This window comes from Sturnus vulgaris, chromosome 1, assembly GCF_052056855.1.
Source record: "Sturnus vulgaris isolate bStuVul1 chromosome 1, bStuVul1.hap1, whole genome shotgun sequence".
In the NCBI taxonomy this organism is placed as follows: Eukaryota; Metazoa; Chordata; class Aves; order Passeriformes; family Sturnidae; genus Sturnus; species Sturnus vulgaris.
Window position 1 is genome coordinate 145,212,692 of NC_142243.1, and position 16,891 is coordinate 145,229,582.

At 40.2% G+C, this 16,891-nt stretch overlaps 1 protein-coding gene across 1 annotated transcript in view; it reads right to left on the reverse strand.

Annotated features, from left to right (window-relative positions):
• TMEM65 (transmembrane protein 65) overlaps positions 1 to 4,781 on the reverse strand; it is a 30,904-nt gene extending 26,123 nt beyond the window's left edge. Inside the window, exon 1 of the mRNA XM_014870159.2 lies at positions 4,284 to 4,781. Coding sequence (XP_014725645.2) covers positions 4,284 to 4,602 — 319 coding nt within the window. The 5' untranslated portion in view covers positions 4,603 to 4,781. The remainder of the gene's footprint in view (positions 1 to 4,283) is intronic.
• Between the last annotated feature and the right edge of the window lie 12,110 nt (positions 4,782 to 16,891).

Here is a 16,891-nt window from a genome sequence, read left to right on the forward strand (position 1 = left end):
CCCATCTTTGCAACAAAAGATGGGAAAATAAAGGAGTCTCTCACTGACAAGACCTGAGATTTCTTAGAGGCCCTAGATAATCACTGTGTTAGTAATATTAATGAAAAGTAGTTAGATCTGGGCTCAAGAATATTGCAAAGCAGCACATAAAAGACCAACAGTACCCTAGGAAGCAATAAAGACACACCAAAAATGCCAAGTTTAGTATTTCTTACTTTTAAAAGTCAAACCCTTTAGTATTTTCCCTCCTTATTACCAGGCCTGCTGCACTGCTCACAAGTACATTTTTTGTGAATCATCTCATATCATACACTGGAAACTAAAGGTAGAAACCCTGAATATAAGCTCCTTAAGAAAGAAGTTCAATCTTCTTCCTAAAGCCACTTTTGTCAGTGGAATATTGCTATAGAAGGACAGAAGCATTAAATCATTCTCCATATTTTCTGAAAGATTTTACACTTTCACCTCCATCATGCAAGAAAGAAACAACAGAAATCTGACTATCTGAAGTCAACAAAACTTGATAAGCCTTGATTACAGGGCACCACTTCTAGAAACAGAAAGCAGGATTATTACATTTGAAATCAACTGGCCTACTTGCTTCTTCAGTGCTCCTGTAACTATGAAAATAGAAACATACAAATGACTTGTATGCAATTCCACATGTATCATCTCCTTCTAGTATGGCTAGGCGTGGCTGACATGCTTCCAAGAAAAAGAAGCTAAAATTTGAAAACTTTGTTTCAAAGCTCTTCCTGGGAAAATGGGACACCTTATTCATTTTTCCAAGGTTCAAAAGGGGAAAAAAAAGACTTAAAGACTTCAATGCAGAAGGAAAACTAAATCCAGATGAGAAAGGATTTGCAGCTGCCTTCAGAAAGAACAGCTCAGTGATGTTTTGACTAGATTTTAAGATAGTAAGATACAGATTACAGTCTAAATCAGGACAGTTTTCAAAATATTTTCTGAGAACTATTCTATCAAGATTCAGTTTCACAGTCTTCCCCCAGCTTCTACTATGCAAAACACATCTATGAATTTAAACTCAGGCTTTCAGCTCTCAGCCATCACATGCTCACAGATAAGAGCTCTGTCTACTGAAGCACTAAAACAAACAGCAGAATTTCAGTTTATTCATAAGCTAGACAGCTTAACTGACCTCTAGTACCCAGTATCTGGAAGCTCCATAAACCTCCAGGTAATACAGGTGACAAGGTGATGGCAGGCAGGAACGTATTCACAAACCTCTCCCCACCTACCGTTTTCGTGACTATAGCACAAACAGATGTTTTAAGTTTCACAAATGCTTGAGAGACTCACCTAACTTACAGGTAACAGCTACAGCTCACCTACCTGAGGACCGTCCTTCAGCGTAGCAGCCGCAGCAAAGGATGGGTTTCCCCGCAGCCTCTGCCATTAGCGGAGGCCACAGATAGTGTGTCCTGTCATACTGCGTGCTAGGGCAATTAGCTGGTGGAACTGCATCCTTCTGGTGGTAGGCCTGGGAATGGGCTGAGGAACTTGCCCCATTTGGTTCTTGATGTGCCCAGGTCTCCCCATATTGCTGACAGCCTCCCCTAGCTGATATGGGGTCTGTTAGGGCACAGAAGAGGTAGTGAAGGAAGAAGGTCAAAACTTAGCCCAGTAAGGACTGTTTTAAGAAGGGTACGGACTAACACCTCCCTTTCCATAAAAAATTATGAAAAGATCACAGGCACAAAACAAGCTTAAGCACAGCAGCAAAACTGCATAGGCATTTCATGATCGAGGAGAGACTGATTTTTCAGACTCAAACAGAACACGGGAATTTACACAAGCAGTAAAGAAGAGAATTCGAAGGCTGCATTTGGATCACTTTCATTGGAAATCAACACCAAAGTACAACCAGTGAGCTCAGCTAAAGAATCAGCTGCTGGGAGCTATAGCATGCTGCCAACAAATGAGAAGATTGAAAAGAAACCAAACATCTCTAAAACAGTTTTGTCTTGGCTGAACTCATGATTTGTAAAGATCAAAAGTGACACTAGTCAATCAGAGAAAGTACCTAGAAAGCAAGGCACAAACAGCTCTCCCCTCATTTGCTACTCACAACCTGCATACCTATTCAGGTCATTGCTACACAGTCACCATTTCAACAGCAGGAAATATTTTCTAAACATAATAAAGCATTTTAAATACAGAATACAAACATCTTGCTCAGAAAAGTCTCTAATTTTCTTTCAAGTGTATCCCTTCTATCTACCTCGTCTCCTTCTGGCACTCCACAGCACAGTAATAATACATATCCTACACTTCTCTGCCCTTCTTCATGCAAAATCTGAATTCTTTCAATAACAATCCTCCACAGAAAACAGCAATGGGCAATAAATTCAAAATAGGTTTTTTCTTCCAAATTTCTATTTAACAGACTTACTAGAAGTCGTTTTCAGTTATGATTTTTCTTTTTTTGTAACACATGAAGAAACAGAATTTCTTATAGGTAAAACCTAACAGCTGTTAACATGCTGCAGTCTGGTAAAAACATCCCATGAATAGAGCTGGCTAAAGGAAAAGGTTTTTTACAAAAAAAGTCTTATCAAGCTAGATGGGCAGATCAAGAATCTGACTCCAAGGACGAGGTCCGATGGCACTACAACACCTCATGCAGCCCTTATCCTATGAGACTACTAAGCCCATAACTGAGATTTTGCTGAAACAATCCCTCCAGCAAGATTAATGACTACAGTTTTAGGCACAACTGAATTGCAATTTCCACTAGTGGAATAAACTTAAAATCAACTAATAATGTCCCATGCAGTAAAATGTCTAAATTCACACTAATGCTTTTGTTACTTTGCTTCTAAATCCTGAATCATCAGAAAGTCACAGCATTTTACACAACACACTTTCGTATTTTAACTAACAGCATCTGAGCAACAAGATATTAAATACGACCATCTGTTGATTTATATCTGTATAAGCATTGAGACACTATACTGAAATTTTAAAGTCTCATTTTGATATCCATCGCACGATCCTCCAGGTACACAGCTCCATTCTGTTTAACCTGAGCAATAACGGATGAGACAGAAACTCACACAAAAACCTCACGGCAAGAACTCTTCAGAAGCTGAGAAGGATTTTTGAGAAGAGTATTAGTTGTTAGTATCCAAAAGTTAGTGTCAACTTACAATTCAAAGCATTCTACCCTCAGTGTTGTAAAACACATAAAACTGATTCACCGTCTGCAAAACAAAAGCGCGGCTGCTCCCAAAATGAGACGTTTAGGTGAACTACTCTCACTCTGACTAGAAACACTAGTGTTTATATGCAAGTGTGTTACAAATAAAACCAACGAGATGCCTGAAAGGGTTCTGTCTCTTCACAAAAGCAACACTTTTGCAGCTGGACCCCCAGACCTCTTCTCTGCCCACCCAAAATTTCTTCTACATATCTCCAGAGGAGCCACAAGGCACAGAAATGCCCTTTCCAAGGGCACGCTACCATCAAAGTCACAAAGAGGCCTAGATCAAATGCACAGTGATCTCTTAAGTACCCGCTATCATCTTCGCTGCAATAGGGATTGTAAATTACAGCTGAGGATCAGAACTAGAAGTGAGGAGGTTGTAATTAAGAGGATTTGGTTTTGTCAGATTTTGATTTGTTTAAGGAACAGTGTCAAGTTGGCAAGAACAGTTGAATCAGACGAGAAAAATCACTGTGAATTACTTTAATTGGCGTTGCATAGTCCTGTATTTAGAGATACATCTATAAACCTCCCCAGCGCATACACACCTTCCCGAATGAGAACCGACACTTCCAAGAAGCAGCGCCGGCAGCTCTCCGTGCAGGAAAGTGTAACTCATGAATGAGCTCCCAGAGCAGCAGTATCTCGGCGTCTCTTAAAAGGTCTGAAATCAATTTACTGCTGCCCTGGTGTCAGGAGGATTTTATGAGACACACTTTCCTACTCCCGTTCCGAAAAATGGCCACCCGTGGCCCTCTGAAACACCCGGTGGGATGAGAACCCGCCGAGGATTTGGCACACTGGGCCGATTTAAGTTTAAAAGATGCTGCGGATGCTTCTGGAAACTAAATTTCAGGTCGTGCGCCTCATTTATACCCAACTACGCGAACACACAGAGGTGAGCGCCTCTCGACGCCTCCCTCCTCCTGCTGGAGTTTCCTACTCGCCCGAAGGAGTCGCCTGGGCGAGGGCGGGAGGACCCCCAAACTTCGGAGTCTCAGCCCGGCTCCGGCCCGGCCCTCCCACCCGGCCGGGCTCGGGGTGGGTGGCGGCTCACCTTGGGCGATGGCGATGGACTCGAAGCGGTGGAGCTCCCGCAGCAGGCAGCTCCGCTCGGTGGAGTGCAGGCTGTAGATGAAGTCGCGGGCCCCCTGCGCCGTGTTCAGCGCCTCCATCGGCTCCTTCTTGGGGTGGGTGCCGAGCGCCCGCGACCCCCGCGGGAGGAGCAGCCCCTCGGCGCCGCCCCGCAGGCTGCCCAGGCGGCGGCGGCAGCAGCACCGCGGGCCCCGCAGCGAGCCGAGGCAGGACGAGGGGACGGCGACGGGGCCCCCCGGCCGCCCCAGCAGCAGCGCCGCCCGGCCGAGCCACGCCGACATGGAGCCGGGGAAGGGCGCGGCGCTCGGGCCGCCAGAACCGCCCGCGGCCGAGTCGCCCGGGCCGCGCTCCCGCGGCTGCTCCGCCGGTGGGGCCGGGCGGTCCGCGCCAGGCACCGCCCAGCCGAGCTCCCGCCAGCAGCGGCGGCAGCGCCGCCCCGCCCCGGCCCAGCCCCGCTCCCAGCCCCGCTCCGCTCGGGGAGCCGCGGCGGCAGGGCGGGGCGGACGGGCCCGAGGGGCGGCCCCGCGCAGGCGCCCGCCCGGCCGCCCTGAGGAGAACGGGCCGGCAGCGCCCGGGGGCTCCGAGCGCGGCCCGGGCAGCGCTGTGCCCGAACGCCTCACGGTGCACACTGTGTCACGGTGCCGGAGAGCTCACAGGCCTCCTCGCAGCGCCGGGATCCAGCACCTTAGCAGGGCAACAGAAGTGAGGTTTTGCTTGTCTTTCCCGTTTTGCAGGCACTTGCCTTAGAGTATTGTGGTGTTGCATCATCCAGTTTTAGGCTTAGGACACTTGGCTTGCATATAGCGGTTGTATTATTTTAAATTATTTGGCAGGTATTCTGCCTCACACAGCCGGAAAAGTTCTTAAAAAAACACAACCAACAAACCAAACACATTCAGGACGGAATTTATGTCTTGAGGGAACAGAGGTTGCTTTAAAATTAGATTTGGTTTTAAACCTCTCTTAGCTTCGCTGCTATGAATACCATCCACGTGGGTTAACCCACAATTGTTCACTCTTTAATCAAAACACTGTATTTAAACTGTATTAGATATTGTAATTAGACTGCAAAGAACCTAAACAAGCACAAAGGACTCACATTTTTTATGCCTAGTTCATTTAATCTGAAGGTGACTTCAGGCACTCAGAATTGACTGTTAAATCTCTAGCTCTTTAACACCAAAGGTGGCAGACCTACTGATGTCCATCCAGGTGGTTTCTTCAGCCAGGGACATCTGCTGCCTTCTTGGAGGAATGCAAATGGAAAGTTTTAACTTTGCATGAAAAAGCAGCACTTTCCATTTCCATGGCTGCAGAGTTAACATAAAGATCTCATGATAAACAGAGGTGCCTTACCTAGACTGTGCATTCAAAACTATGGGTGTTTACATATACTACGTGTACAGTACAGAGGGAGCAGAAAGTGAGTGCAGAAATGTAGAAAATAAGTTGTTATATAGAGATATTTATATATTTTTTTATATATTTTAATTCTCACCCTGTTAGTGAAATAGTGGAGATAGATGAGTATAGGCTACAATTTTCATTTAAATGCATTTTTTTCCATGCATCTAATAGAGCCTGCCTCAGAGATTTTTTTCAGTTCTATCTCTCTGCATACTCCTAATCCAGAGCCACTAAGCTTTTGATGGTGTTCAGAACTGTGCTTATCTTCCCAATGGTTTCACTGAAAGAGTGGGATCTTCTGCTACTCTTTGGGGGAAATATGGAAGTCAGTAATAGTTTTCAGTCCCAGAGAACTATATGAACTATATTCATAAATCTGTTCAAAAATGCTGTTCAAATTTTGGTAACCAGATCGCTTTTACAGTAAAAATGCATGCCTCCACATGGAAAGGCAGGACATTCAATGGGGCTACAAACACCTGAAAAAAATGCCACATGAAAAATAAGGAAAAACCAAACTTTCCAGAGGCCAAACCTTTGATACTTCTATTTGACATATTTCTGATTGTGTTGTATATTATATTTGATTTTACATTCATAGAGCTGTATTGCACCAGACTACAGAGACAGAACAAAGAAGGAACACTGGCTTCTGGCAAGAAAAGAGACTTTATCTTTTTCCCAGCACTGCAGCCCATGTCACACTGCACAGATATTACTAAAGGTGATTGCATCTGGATTATTCTTGGGGTGTTTTGACAGGAATCAAAACATTGCAGGTCTTTTCAGACACTGAAGGACAATGAGCAGGAAGTTTCTAGTGTAGCCTTTAGGTATTTGCTGTATGGGAATATTCATTCTATAGAGAGGTGCAAAGACATTATTTAAGTAGGCAATATATACTAATGTTATGAAAATAAAAGTCATTACTTGTGTGTCAGGATTGACATGAGAGTTTAGCAGACTGTAAATTCTTCTGTGGCCATCAGCTATGGTTTACACCTTTTTAAGCCTTTAAACTGCATTGAACAAATTGGAATAAAAATGTCATTGGAGGGACTATTCTGCAAGGACAGGAAATTACCTAAATAATCTAATAGGTTTTTTCCATAATTTTTTGTTGGAGCTTTTATTTTGTGAAAAAGGGAAATTGAAACCATTGGCTGAACTGACACTTTAATTAATCAGACTGTCTACTTAACTCTGTTCAGTGGGTGGTGTACAATAACTTTCATTAGTCCCTGACACTCCAACAGAGCTTGAGAACCTGCTGAAATTCATATTTCTCACAATGTTGTGAAAAATGCAGAAGTTTCCCTGTATTTTCTTAGGGGTTTTGCTGGTAGCCTAATTTTCTCCTAATATGATTTATATTATGAGTGACCAAACTAATAGAGATGGCTTATACACCAACTGACAGAACTAGAAAGAAATTGTTAAAAATATTACGCAGAAAGTTAGGTAAGTTCAGCCGTAAAACTGGAAGGCAGTTAATGTAGAAAGCAGCAGAAAAATGCCAACCATCTTTAAGAGAATTTCTGCAAGGCCTTCCTAGGGACTGCAGAGCTGAGAGATAAATCTTTTTTTGTGCATATTGGCAGGAAATACTTTGTAGCCCTCATCCTATATAAATAATGGGTGTACATTTAATAATTATATTCTTATGTGGTTGAGTAATAGAATATTAATGAAGAAACTTTCCATTAAGTATGATTTCTCTGTCCAGTGTAAAGGTGACTATTGTTAGCTAAGGTGAGACCAAGATTTGAAGGTTGATAATCGATAACATAAATTGCAACTATGCACAGTTTGTGTTTTACTAGTTAAGTACTATGTTTTTAAAGAAAGCACTATATTTTGACCTATGCAGCTCAAAATTTCTAGGTCACTTGCAGATAAATAGCCCCAGAGAGTACAAGCTACTTTTATTTTGCCTCACATTTCTGAAAAACAAGTGGCTCCTCTGGTCCTGCTAGCCCAGCTAGGGGCTGAGCCTATAGTCTTTTGTGTGCTGGCAGGTGCAGTAATCCACAGAGTATGAAACACAAATGCTCACTCAAAAGAGGAACGTGAAACATATTGACCATTTGCTAAAATTCAAAATTCCATCTAACAGTCTAAAATATGAATGTAAGACAAGTCTAGGAGGTTAAATTACCATTATTTATTGCAGTAGTGCAAAAAATATGAGGAAGATCTTGTAATTTAGGAATAAATCTTAGTAATCTTAGAATAATAATTATAGAATCACAGAATATGTTGGGTTGAAGGGACCTGAAAGACATCTCATTCCAACACCCATGTCATGGGCAGGGGTGTCATTCATTAGACCAGGCTGCTCAAGGCCCCATCCAAGCTGACACTGAACACTTCCAGGGATGGGGCATCCAGAATTTCTCTGGGCAACTTGTTCCAGTGCCCCATCACCCTCTGAATAAAGAGCTCCTTCCTGACATCTAATCTAAATCTTTCCTCTTTTAAAAAAGTTTAAAACCATTGCCCCTTTTCCTGTCATGATCTGCCTGTGTAAAAAGTTGCTCTCCCAACTTAAAAACTTAGAGGAGATCAAGTGCAGCCAAAAGATCTTTCTCACCATCACCACTTCCCTCCTTGTAGAGCTTTGTACAATCATATGCATTATAATATTGATAAACACATATAAATTATTTATTTGAAGACAATTTTTGGCTTAGACTCTACTGACTTTGTCAGGGACAAGAGAAAGGTCTTTACAGTAACTGGTAGGAGGCTGTGTTTGGGATTTGTGCTGAAAACTGTTGATAACACAGGGATGTCTTAGTTACTGCTGAACAGTACTTACACAGTGTCAAGATCTTTTCTGTTCTCATCTTTCTCATCTAAATTATTCCATGCTTTTAACATTCAGGAAGAAGAAGGCACAATATGTGATTTGAACAAATGTGAAGATTGTGGTAGATGATCACTGAAGTAAGTTCCCTCTGGAACACTGTGCCTGAAAGGGATAGTGAGTTTTTTTGAATTATAAACATGGGGTTATCAAATACAAGATGTGAAGTTACACGTATTCCGTCTAGTCTGTCTTTCAGGGTAAATGCTTTCAGATTATTATATTCAGCTACAGTGTCCTCAGTCTAAGATAAATTGCACATAATTAAAAAAATATTGGGAAAATTAGTAAAGGTTTGGAAAAATGCTGGTTAATAAGTGACTTCAAAGATCAGTTTATTCACTTTATTAATTGGAAGTTTGCGAGTTTAACATAAACATAGTCTCTAAGACACTTGCTTTATAAAACAACATTTTCAGCACACAATAAAATTACACAGTACAGTCACAGTCATCCTTGTATGTTGATGTATGGCAAATCTTGAAGCCAAAACTAGTCAGAATTAAGAATTTTATTTTAGCAGTGAAAATAATAACAACCGGAACAAGTTTCTGAATGGTAATTTCCTAAAGGATGAGAACTCCTTCATGTAATAATTAAGTGAAGTCTTACCTTAGTCAAGCTCTGAGTTCTGCTTAGACAATCTCTTAGGTCTTCTTTTGACTTTGAAGAGCCAAATGTAGGTGTTTACTGTAATTCCTCCCACAATTATAATATATAGTTCACAACATTTCGTCAAATGAGTCGTGGAGCTTTTCACCCTAAACATAATGGAAAAATTTGTCCTTTATTCTCTAGTGTCTGAGTTCTGCTTGGAAAATATAAAGATCAGTACATCTTTTGAGATAAAAAAATGATTGTGCTAGTAAATTTGGTGAGGTGAGAGCACTGAACTGTTTCAGTTAGTAAACTGCATTAAAATGTGTGAGAGGAATGTATGAAAGAAGATAAATATTAGAAAAGAGGGTCAGGAATGTCAGAGGAAAGCAACATATATAGATTACATTTATTGAGCCAGCTTAGCTGTTTTCTATTTTATCTCTCCCAAAAAAGGACTAGGTGGTCCAAAATTTTCTCTGGTGATTTCTGCTGTACGGAGGGTCTCCAACATCAGTGTAAAGCTGTGACTGTCATGAGGAGGTACTTACACATGCTTCCAGGTGTGTAAGATTTTTGAGTCTATAAAAATGCTGAGCAGGGTGTGGGGTGGCTCATGTACTGTGAGCAACAAGCAGCTCCTGCCCAGCTCTGGAGTCAGCTGAACATGTGGATGCTGTAAAGCACCTTTGCCCAGCACCTGCATCTGGCTGCTAAATTCTGGGGTGGTATATCATGCCAAGGATATCATACCATTGCCTTTCTTTGAAACATGAAAGAAAGAGAAAGGTCTCAAAGCCTTACAACAATCTGGGTTAGGGCCTTGGAGTCATCCACCACTTTGCAGTGTAAAATGGATGAGATGACCTGTAGTGACCCCATCTTGATAATGCTCTGCTGTGTCTGAGGCTGCTGTTCCCTCATGCTTTATAGAACATTGCCATCACCGTTATCCACGTTGCCCCTTGATCTTGTTTACTTCTAATGAGGAAAGCTAATTAGTCGCAGGAGATGAGAATTAAATATCACCGAAAGGGCAGCCCAAGCTGTTGTTCAGCCTGTTTACACATTCAGTGAAATAAGTCATGAACAAAAGCTTTGTTACATCCTCCCCAGAGGTTTTCAGGTAGTTTGACTTCACAGATTTCTCTATTTTCCTTGTTTTTGCTTTTCCTCAGCCTCTTACTTTCTTTTGGTTTCTTACTTTCTACTCTAGGCATCTTCCACCCACACTACCCTGTTGACATACTCAGCCTGGCTGTGCCTGATTTATTACTTTAGAAGGGCCCATGGCTGCTTTTCAGAGGTTTTCCTGAGTCCTGTTGCTACTTGCTGGTCCCCTCTTTTCCCAGAAGTAACCATGACAACTTGTGTTGAAATCTTCAGTGCAATTTTCAATCTCCATTCCCTAATTCCTTGATAATTAAGTTGCTGTTTGAAGCTGCCTTGTTATACAAAAGCAAATATGATTATACACCATGACAATGTGATGGCCCCTGACAATAATTGTAAATTTTCGTAGACAGTGAACTCTTTTATGAAAATTCCATTTTAAAAATCACATTATGAGTTCTGTGAATACAAGTTAGGATGCCAATCAATTAACTGATTATATCACCTATATAGATTTAAAGAAGGAAATAAACAGGTTGGAGATGCCAAAAAATCCAATGTCTTCCTGTAAAATTATTTGTATTCTCATTGTCTGGAAGCTTTAGGGTCATCTAAACCAGTGAATGAACTCTTTCCTGAACAGGGTCATGTGTGCATATGCCTCAAATTAAAAAATTACCAATACCCAGAATAGATTAGAATCCACATTTAGATGTTTCCTGCTGAATAGCTGCTGTGCAGATTTAACTGCTGGATTAATTAATTCTGAAAGTGGCAATGAATATTTAATTACTGTCTGTTTAAATTTCGGACTACTTCCACTGTCTCAGTGAGATCATCAAAAGTTCTATTGCCTACATAATTTATTTAATTATTTTTGGAGGCCATATAAATCTATTTATTATAGGGAGATGTATGTTCACAGAAAGATGAGAAAAGGAGCAGAAACAGATGGTGTAAGATCATGATGATAGTTTGCACTAATATTTCATTCAGCAATGGGAAGAAAAAGCTATAGGCAGTTCATAGTAACTACAGAGTTATAATAATCTCCAAATGTGCAAGTGACTCTGAGATGCAAAATCCGCTGTTAAATCAAATGGCACTTTTAACATGTTTTAGGTCATGGTGGTATTGTTTTTAATTAACCACTTAATTTCTGTATGGATTAATAAAGATCGAAATTTTGAAAGTCTTGATTCCTCCTTCCTTTAGCAAAAAGAAAATAACTTCCTAAGGATAAGAGTTACAAGGTAGAGAACTTTTATAGTAACTGGCCACTCACAGCAAAGAATTGGAATATGCATGCTATGCCTACATGACTGACTCCTATGCAGGTAAAATGATGAGTTATTCCAGCCAACTGTTTCCAGTTTTGTATTCAACATAATATCAAATTGGATATAAGAGGAGGCAAAGAATTTGTTTGTAAAGAGAAACTTCTTCACCCCAGAAAACCAGATGCAAATGTGAAATAAATCAGTAATGACCAAAAGCCAATGCTTTTCAGTGTCTCAGGCAGTACAACACCCTGAGCTCCTTCCTGAACAACAGCATTTTGTGTCAAACTAGAAACAATCTTAATTGTCGGGGTGGCTGGCTGGGTACAAGGCACAGCCTGATGTGCTGCTTTGCTGTCACTGAGGGTTCACTGCTGGCATTCCCTGAGAGTGCTTGCTGTACCAGGTGGGTGAACAGAGCAGTAGCACATGGAAAGAAGTCTTGCCTTGGCACTAAATTCCAAATGACCCAGTGAAGCTGATATCCAGCAGGTAAGGAATGACTAATGCATGTATGTTATAATATTAGCATGTATTCTGCAAAAGTTAGTGTCTGTGATGTTTTAGTACTTTACATGATAATTGTAACAAGCTTTAGTATATTTTTAAAGCAAACTAAAGAAAGAATGTGGTTTCCATCCCAAATTTTGGATACTCAGCCTTATCCAGGAGAACTGAACAAGTAGCTGGCAGAAGGAATTCTAATCTCACAGGCGGGGCAGAAGACTGTCAATATTCATTGCAACAAAGTATGAGGTAGGTTCTGGGTACTGTATCTTGGCTCCATTCCCTCTGTTCTCTTGATGTCCTCACCCCTTTTTTTCCTGGGCTGTTGCTGGAAGAATTGTTATAAAACAAGATGCAGGGTATGAAATTTGTTGTGTGCAGGCCCTTAAGAAATGGTTCTGAAGCTAAAGAAGAGTCAGAACAAGATGAAACGTTTAGCAGAATGGTTATCAAAATTAAATGTGAAAAGGTTGGAAAAGAGAATGAGTCAGGAGTGAAGCCAGACTCTAGTTATGAGCCACTTTCTATGGAAAGCAAATTATTCCATACCTACCCACTGTGGGTTTCTTGCATTCATGTGAAGATCAGGTAGCAGTCACTGTCAGAGGTGAGATTTGTGAACTAGAGGGACAACAGACCACATGAACAATGTCAGAACCACTACTTCTGGATTCTCTCAGATCCTTAGCCATTTGTTTGGAAGATGCTAGAGTGGATACACAAACAGTCCTGTTAATAAAGAGAATGCTTGCTGCCACTGAATCTCACATGTGAAATCCAGGGATTTACTTTGCTTCTAAACTGCTTATATTTAACTTGAATTTTCCAGCACCTTCGAAATCCATGGAGGAATGTAGTGCTGAAATACATTAACCCATGTTGTCTCAGACAGAGCAGTGCCACTGTTAAGAGTGGCTGAATTGTTCATTGCTCTGATCTTTCTAAGTAAAACAAAGGAGAGATCAGTCTTTCGTTCATTCATTACCAACACAGTAGGCCACTATTGTACTCTTGTTTTTCCCTTTTGCTCTCAGTCTGCAGCAAAGTGTCCTAGAATTACCATCTTTACATATAAGGCATGAATAAATGCACAAAATTTGAATTTGGGCTTAAAAGGTACAACAACAACTACAACTGTTGCTACAACAACTGAAAATACATCTATTGATTTATTGACCTGTTTTCCTCAGGTACTTTAATACTATACAAGAATTCTTTTCAAGAAGATTTTTCTACTAAAAGAAATAACAGATGGGGAGGGAAGAAATCGCCTTTATGGGGATCTGTGTATTTGTATTTGATAAACAAACAGTATTTGAGCCAAACTTTTAGGTGCCTGGAGGTAAAGAGGCTCAGTGGAGCTATGACACTTCTATCGCTCAGTGTAACGCTCCATAACCATTCAGTTTATAGTCTAGTTTTAAAAGCAAAATGAACTGCAAGTTTATATTTCTATTTTTATTTGTTTATTTGTCATATTCCACTGTCTTTTTATATGCTTGCACAACTACAAGAAATAAAGATCTTACGTTAGAAAAACTTTTCCCCCCACAATACTTCTCAATATCTAAGACTGCTTGCCCATAAGAAGGACAGAGTCTGTCCTGCCTGGTTTCTTCAAAGCTGTGTAATCCAAGAAGCTATTGATTTTATTTTATTACTTTGCTTCAGTATTGTCTGACCTCAGTGACTCTGCCAGGCGTCTGTCTCTTGCATTTCAGCTCTGTGCTGCCTCACCTCTTACTCCCTGCAGCCTACGTGATCTGGAGCAGCAACACAAATTTTTACAGCTTTGACCCTGCATCACGCTTGTGTATTTTCTATCAGTCTCCTTAGTCTGGCTCATCTGCAGTTTTCCTTCTGGGCTCTACTGCCTGATCTTCAGGTTTCCATGGGCTACAAAGACAGAGTAGAGTAACCAGCTCAGATTTACACACCTAATTTTGCAGATATCCATAGTAGCTTAGAGACTTGTCCAGTGAGGAGCTTAACCACCCTCTATTGGTGCCTGGGTATCTGCACAGACTGCAAAGAGAGTGACTGTGACTTAAATGTTTAACTTCCAGATGCATAAGCTTTAGTAGTTAGGCTTATTCAAAACCATTTGTAAAGCACAGCTACTACTTGTCCTCAGATGCTACTTTACTTTTATTGACTCTGTTTCTACTGCAAACCCTGGATAGGATTTTAAACCTGCTCAGCAGAGTGCTTGTTCTTCAGGAAATAGTCCCAAAGGACAGCAGGACATGAGCTCAATACACAGACTCTCAGCTGGTCAGCTGATTCGTGCAGAACAAAGGAACCTGCATCTTCTACCAGGTGTGTCAGAAAGTAAATCCCAGAGTCCAGAATAACTTCATCCATATTTATCCCATTCTTTTACACTCTTCACTCTCAAATTAATCTGGAATATAAACTGGTCTTGTCAGGACAAATTATTATCTGAACAGCAGCTGGTATTTTCTCAAAACTATGTATTGTGGAGAGAAAAAGAAACAAATAGTCTTTTGCCCACAGACTGCAACTGAGGGAGAAACAAGTACTTTTCTAGAAGTTTCTAGTCATGATGCACCAGAGGAGCAATTTGTTGATACCAAGCATTGCTGTTTTCTGTTGTATTGCCACTCACAAATGTGATTTTTAAGTGGTTTACAAAATTATTGCTGTGGAAGCCTCCAAAGCACATTGTGTTTGACAAATATAGGTGGTAGACAAGTGTTAAGGACTGGAGGAAAATGTTCATTTGTGGATGTACTGGGGATATGGTGTTCTCCAGAGAAGCAGCTTCCAAACTGGAGATTGCAATGCCACTTGAAAGTACAAGTGGAATCATGAGCAGAAGTTTTGCTCTTGGCATTGCTACAAGCTAATTAAAGGATCAGTTACATAGCAATGGTTTACCGTCATTGCAACAGAATTTTTCCTGATTTCTGTCCCTCCCAATGCAGGATAATTGTGTGATTATATGAGAAGAAAGAACAAACTCTTCAAAATGTATGACAAAAAATGCACTGTGTCTTCACTTGTGTTCTTTGTATATATTACCTCTTCCTCCTTGCAATTCTATGAGCTTACTATACTCGCTTTAAAGTAAATACTTCCAAGGCACAGAGACAAATGAACTTGTGATTTGAAACTTGGCAGTTTAACATTGCACATAACCCATGAAACCAGGATATGAGATGATTTTTTTAGAATATGCAATCTGAGCTTTAGTAATAGAAAAGGTCATTTTTTGAAAAATTGACAGTGTACATCAGACACCACAAAACATATATTAAGAGCTTCAGAACAGGAGAACGTTAGTTTGCCAACAATGGAAATTGCCTTTGGTTTTCCACAGCACAAAAAGTTGAAGTTGTTGCTTCCTTGGTTGTGTATTTTCATTACCAAAGTGTGGTTGGCCAGAGAGCCCTATAAACACAGATACTTCATTTTGGGGGTAGAATACAAGAAAAACAATTTTTAACACATCTATAAACTGAGAATTGCTTAAGAGAATTAGCATCAAAATAGTTCTGTGGTTTTTTATTCCAATCCTGTCTCATTTTCTGCTTACCTATAGCTCTTGCTTACATTCACTAAATGGAAGACACTGGTCACTAAATGAGACTGCAGACTGCACCTAAGTCAGAAGTTCCCTTACAAAGTTGTACTGCTTTGTCTTTAGAAAACACCATTTAGGTTATGCTCTCACTTTATCATTCTTGGGGAGTTTGGGGCTTTTATAGTACATTCTGTCAATGTTCTAAAGATTTTTATCATAGTCACAATGACAATAAATTTATATGAAGCAACAACAACAACAAAAAAGAACAATTGTGTAAACTTTAGACTTGAGCTCTCAAAAGCCCCACTTGTTATTGTGAGAATCATTAAAACTATTAATGATTGCCCATATCAGAATTTTACTCTATGTAAGGGTGATTGAAACTGCTTGCATATAGCTTTTAGATTTGCTTACCTCATCAAATTAAATGACATTGGGGGATCCTCAGCACATCGAAGATCAGACAGGTAGTGAGACACTGGAAATTTAGGGCTGTGTGTATTCTAATTTGAAGATCAGAGGTACTTAGAGAGTAGCCTGGTGCCATGTGCCAATTTTGACTTTACATCTCTATTTGTAAATATTGTTTATAGTCAAATGGATAAATTAACATTTTTAGGAGTGTTTTGAACAAACTGTGCCAGATTTCCAAACTGTCTATATAATGAAACTTTCTATGTTAATGTATTTCTGGGTATGTTTAATCTAAAATACAGGTCTAAGACAGATCTAATGAAATCTCTATGAGCTCTTACAAGAGCTCTGCGCAACTGAAGCACAAGCAGCCAAGATTATCTAGAAATTTGCATTTCTCATATAGAATATGAAATTATACCTAAAGTATGTTACAGAACTTGTTTCAAATTCTACTTGTGCATGCACTTTACCTCTGGGCGTGTTCTGTCTTGTTTTGGAAAATCTGTTTGAAACTTCTCTTTTTTCATCATGTTCTCAGCAAATAATCAGGAAGGGAATTGCTTAATAGCAGACTTAACAATAAAAAAAAAAAGAAATTACAGCCCGTGTAGGATTCCTTTACAATCATAAAATGAAAGAGTAAAAACTTGGCTCAGTGTATAGAAAGATGTTCTATAAGGATCCAAATACACACAAGTATATAATTAATGCCAAATCGGTAAAATTCTGTAGGCTGAAGTATGGGAGAACATACACATATTAATGAGTATTTAATACATAATCATCTGTGGATTAAATTACAAGCAGTGTTTTTTTGTTTGTTTTAATAG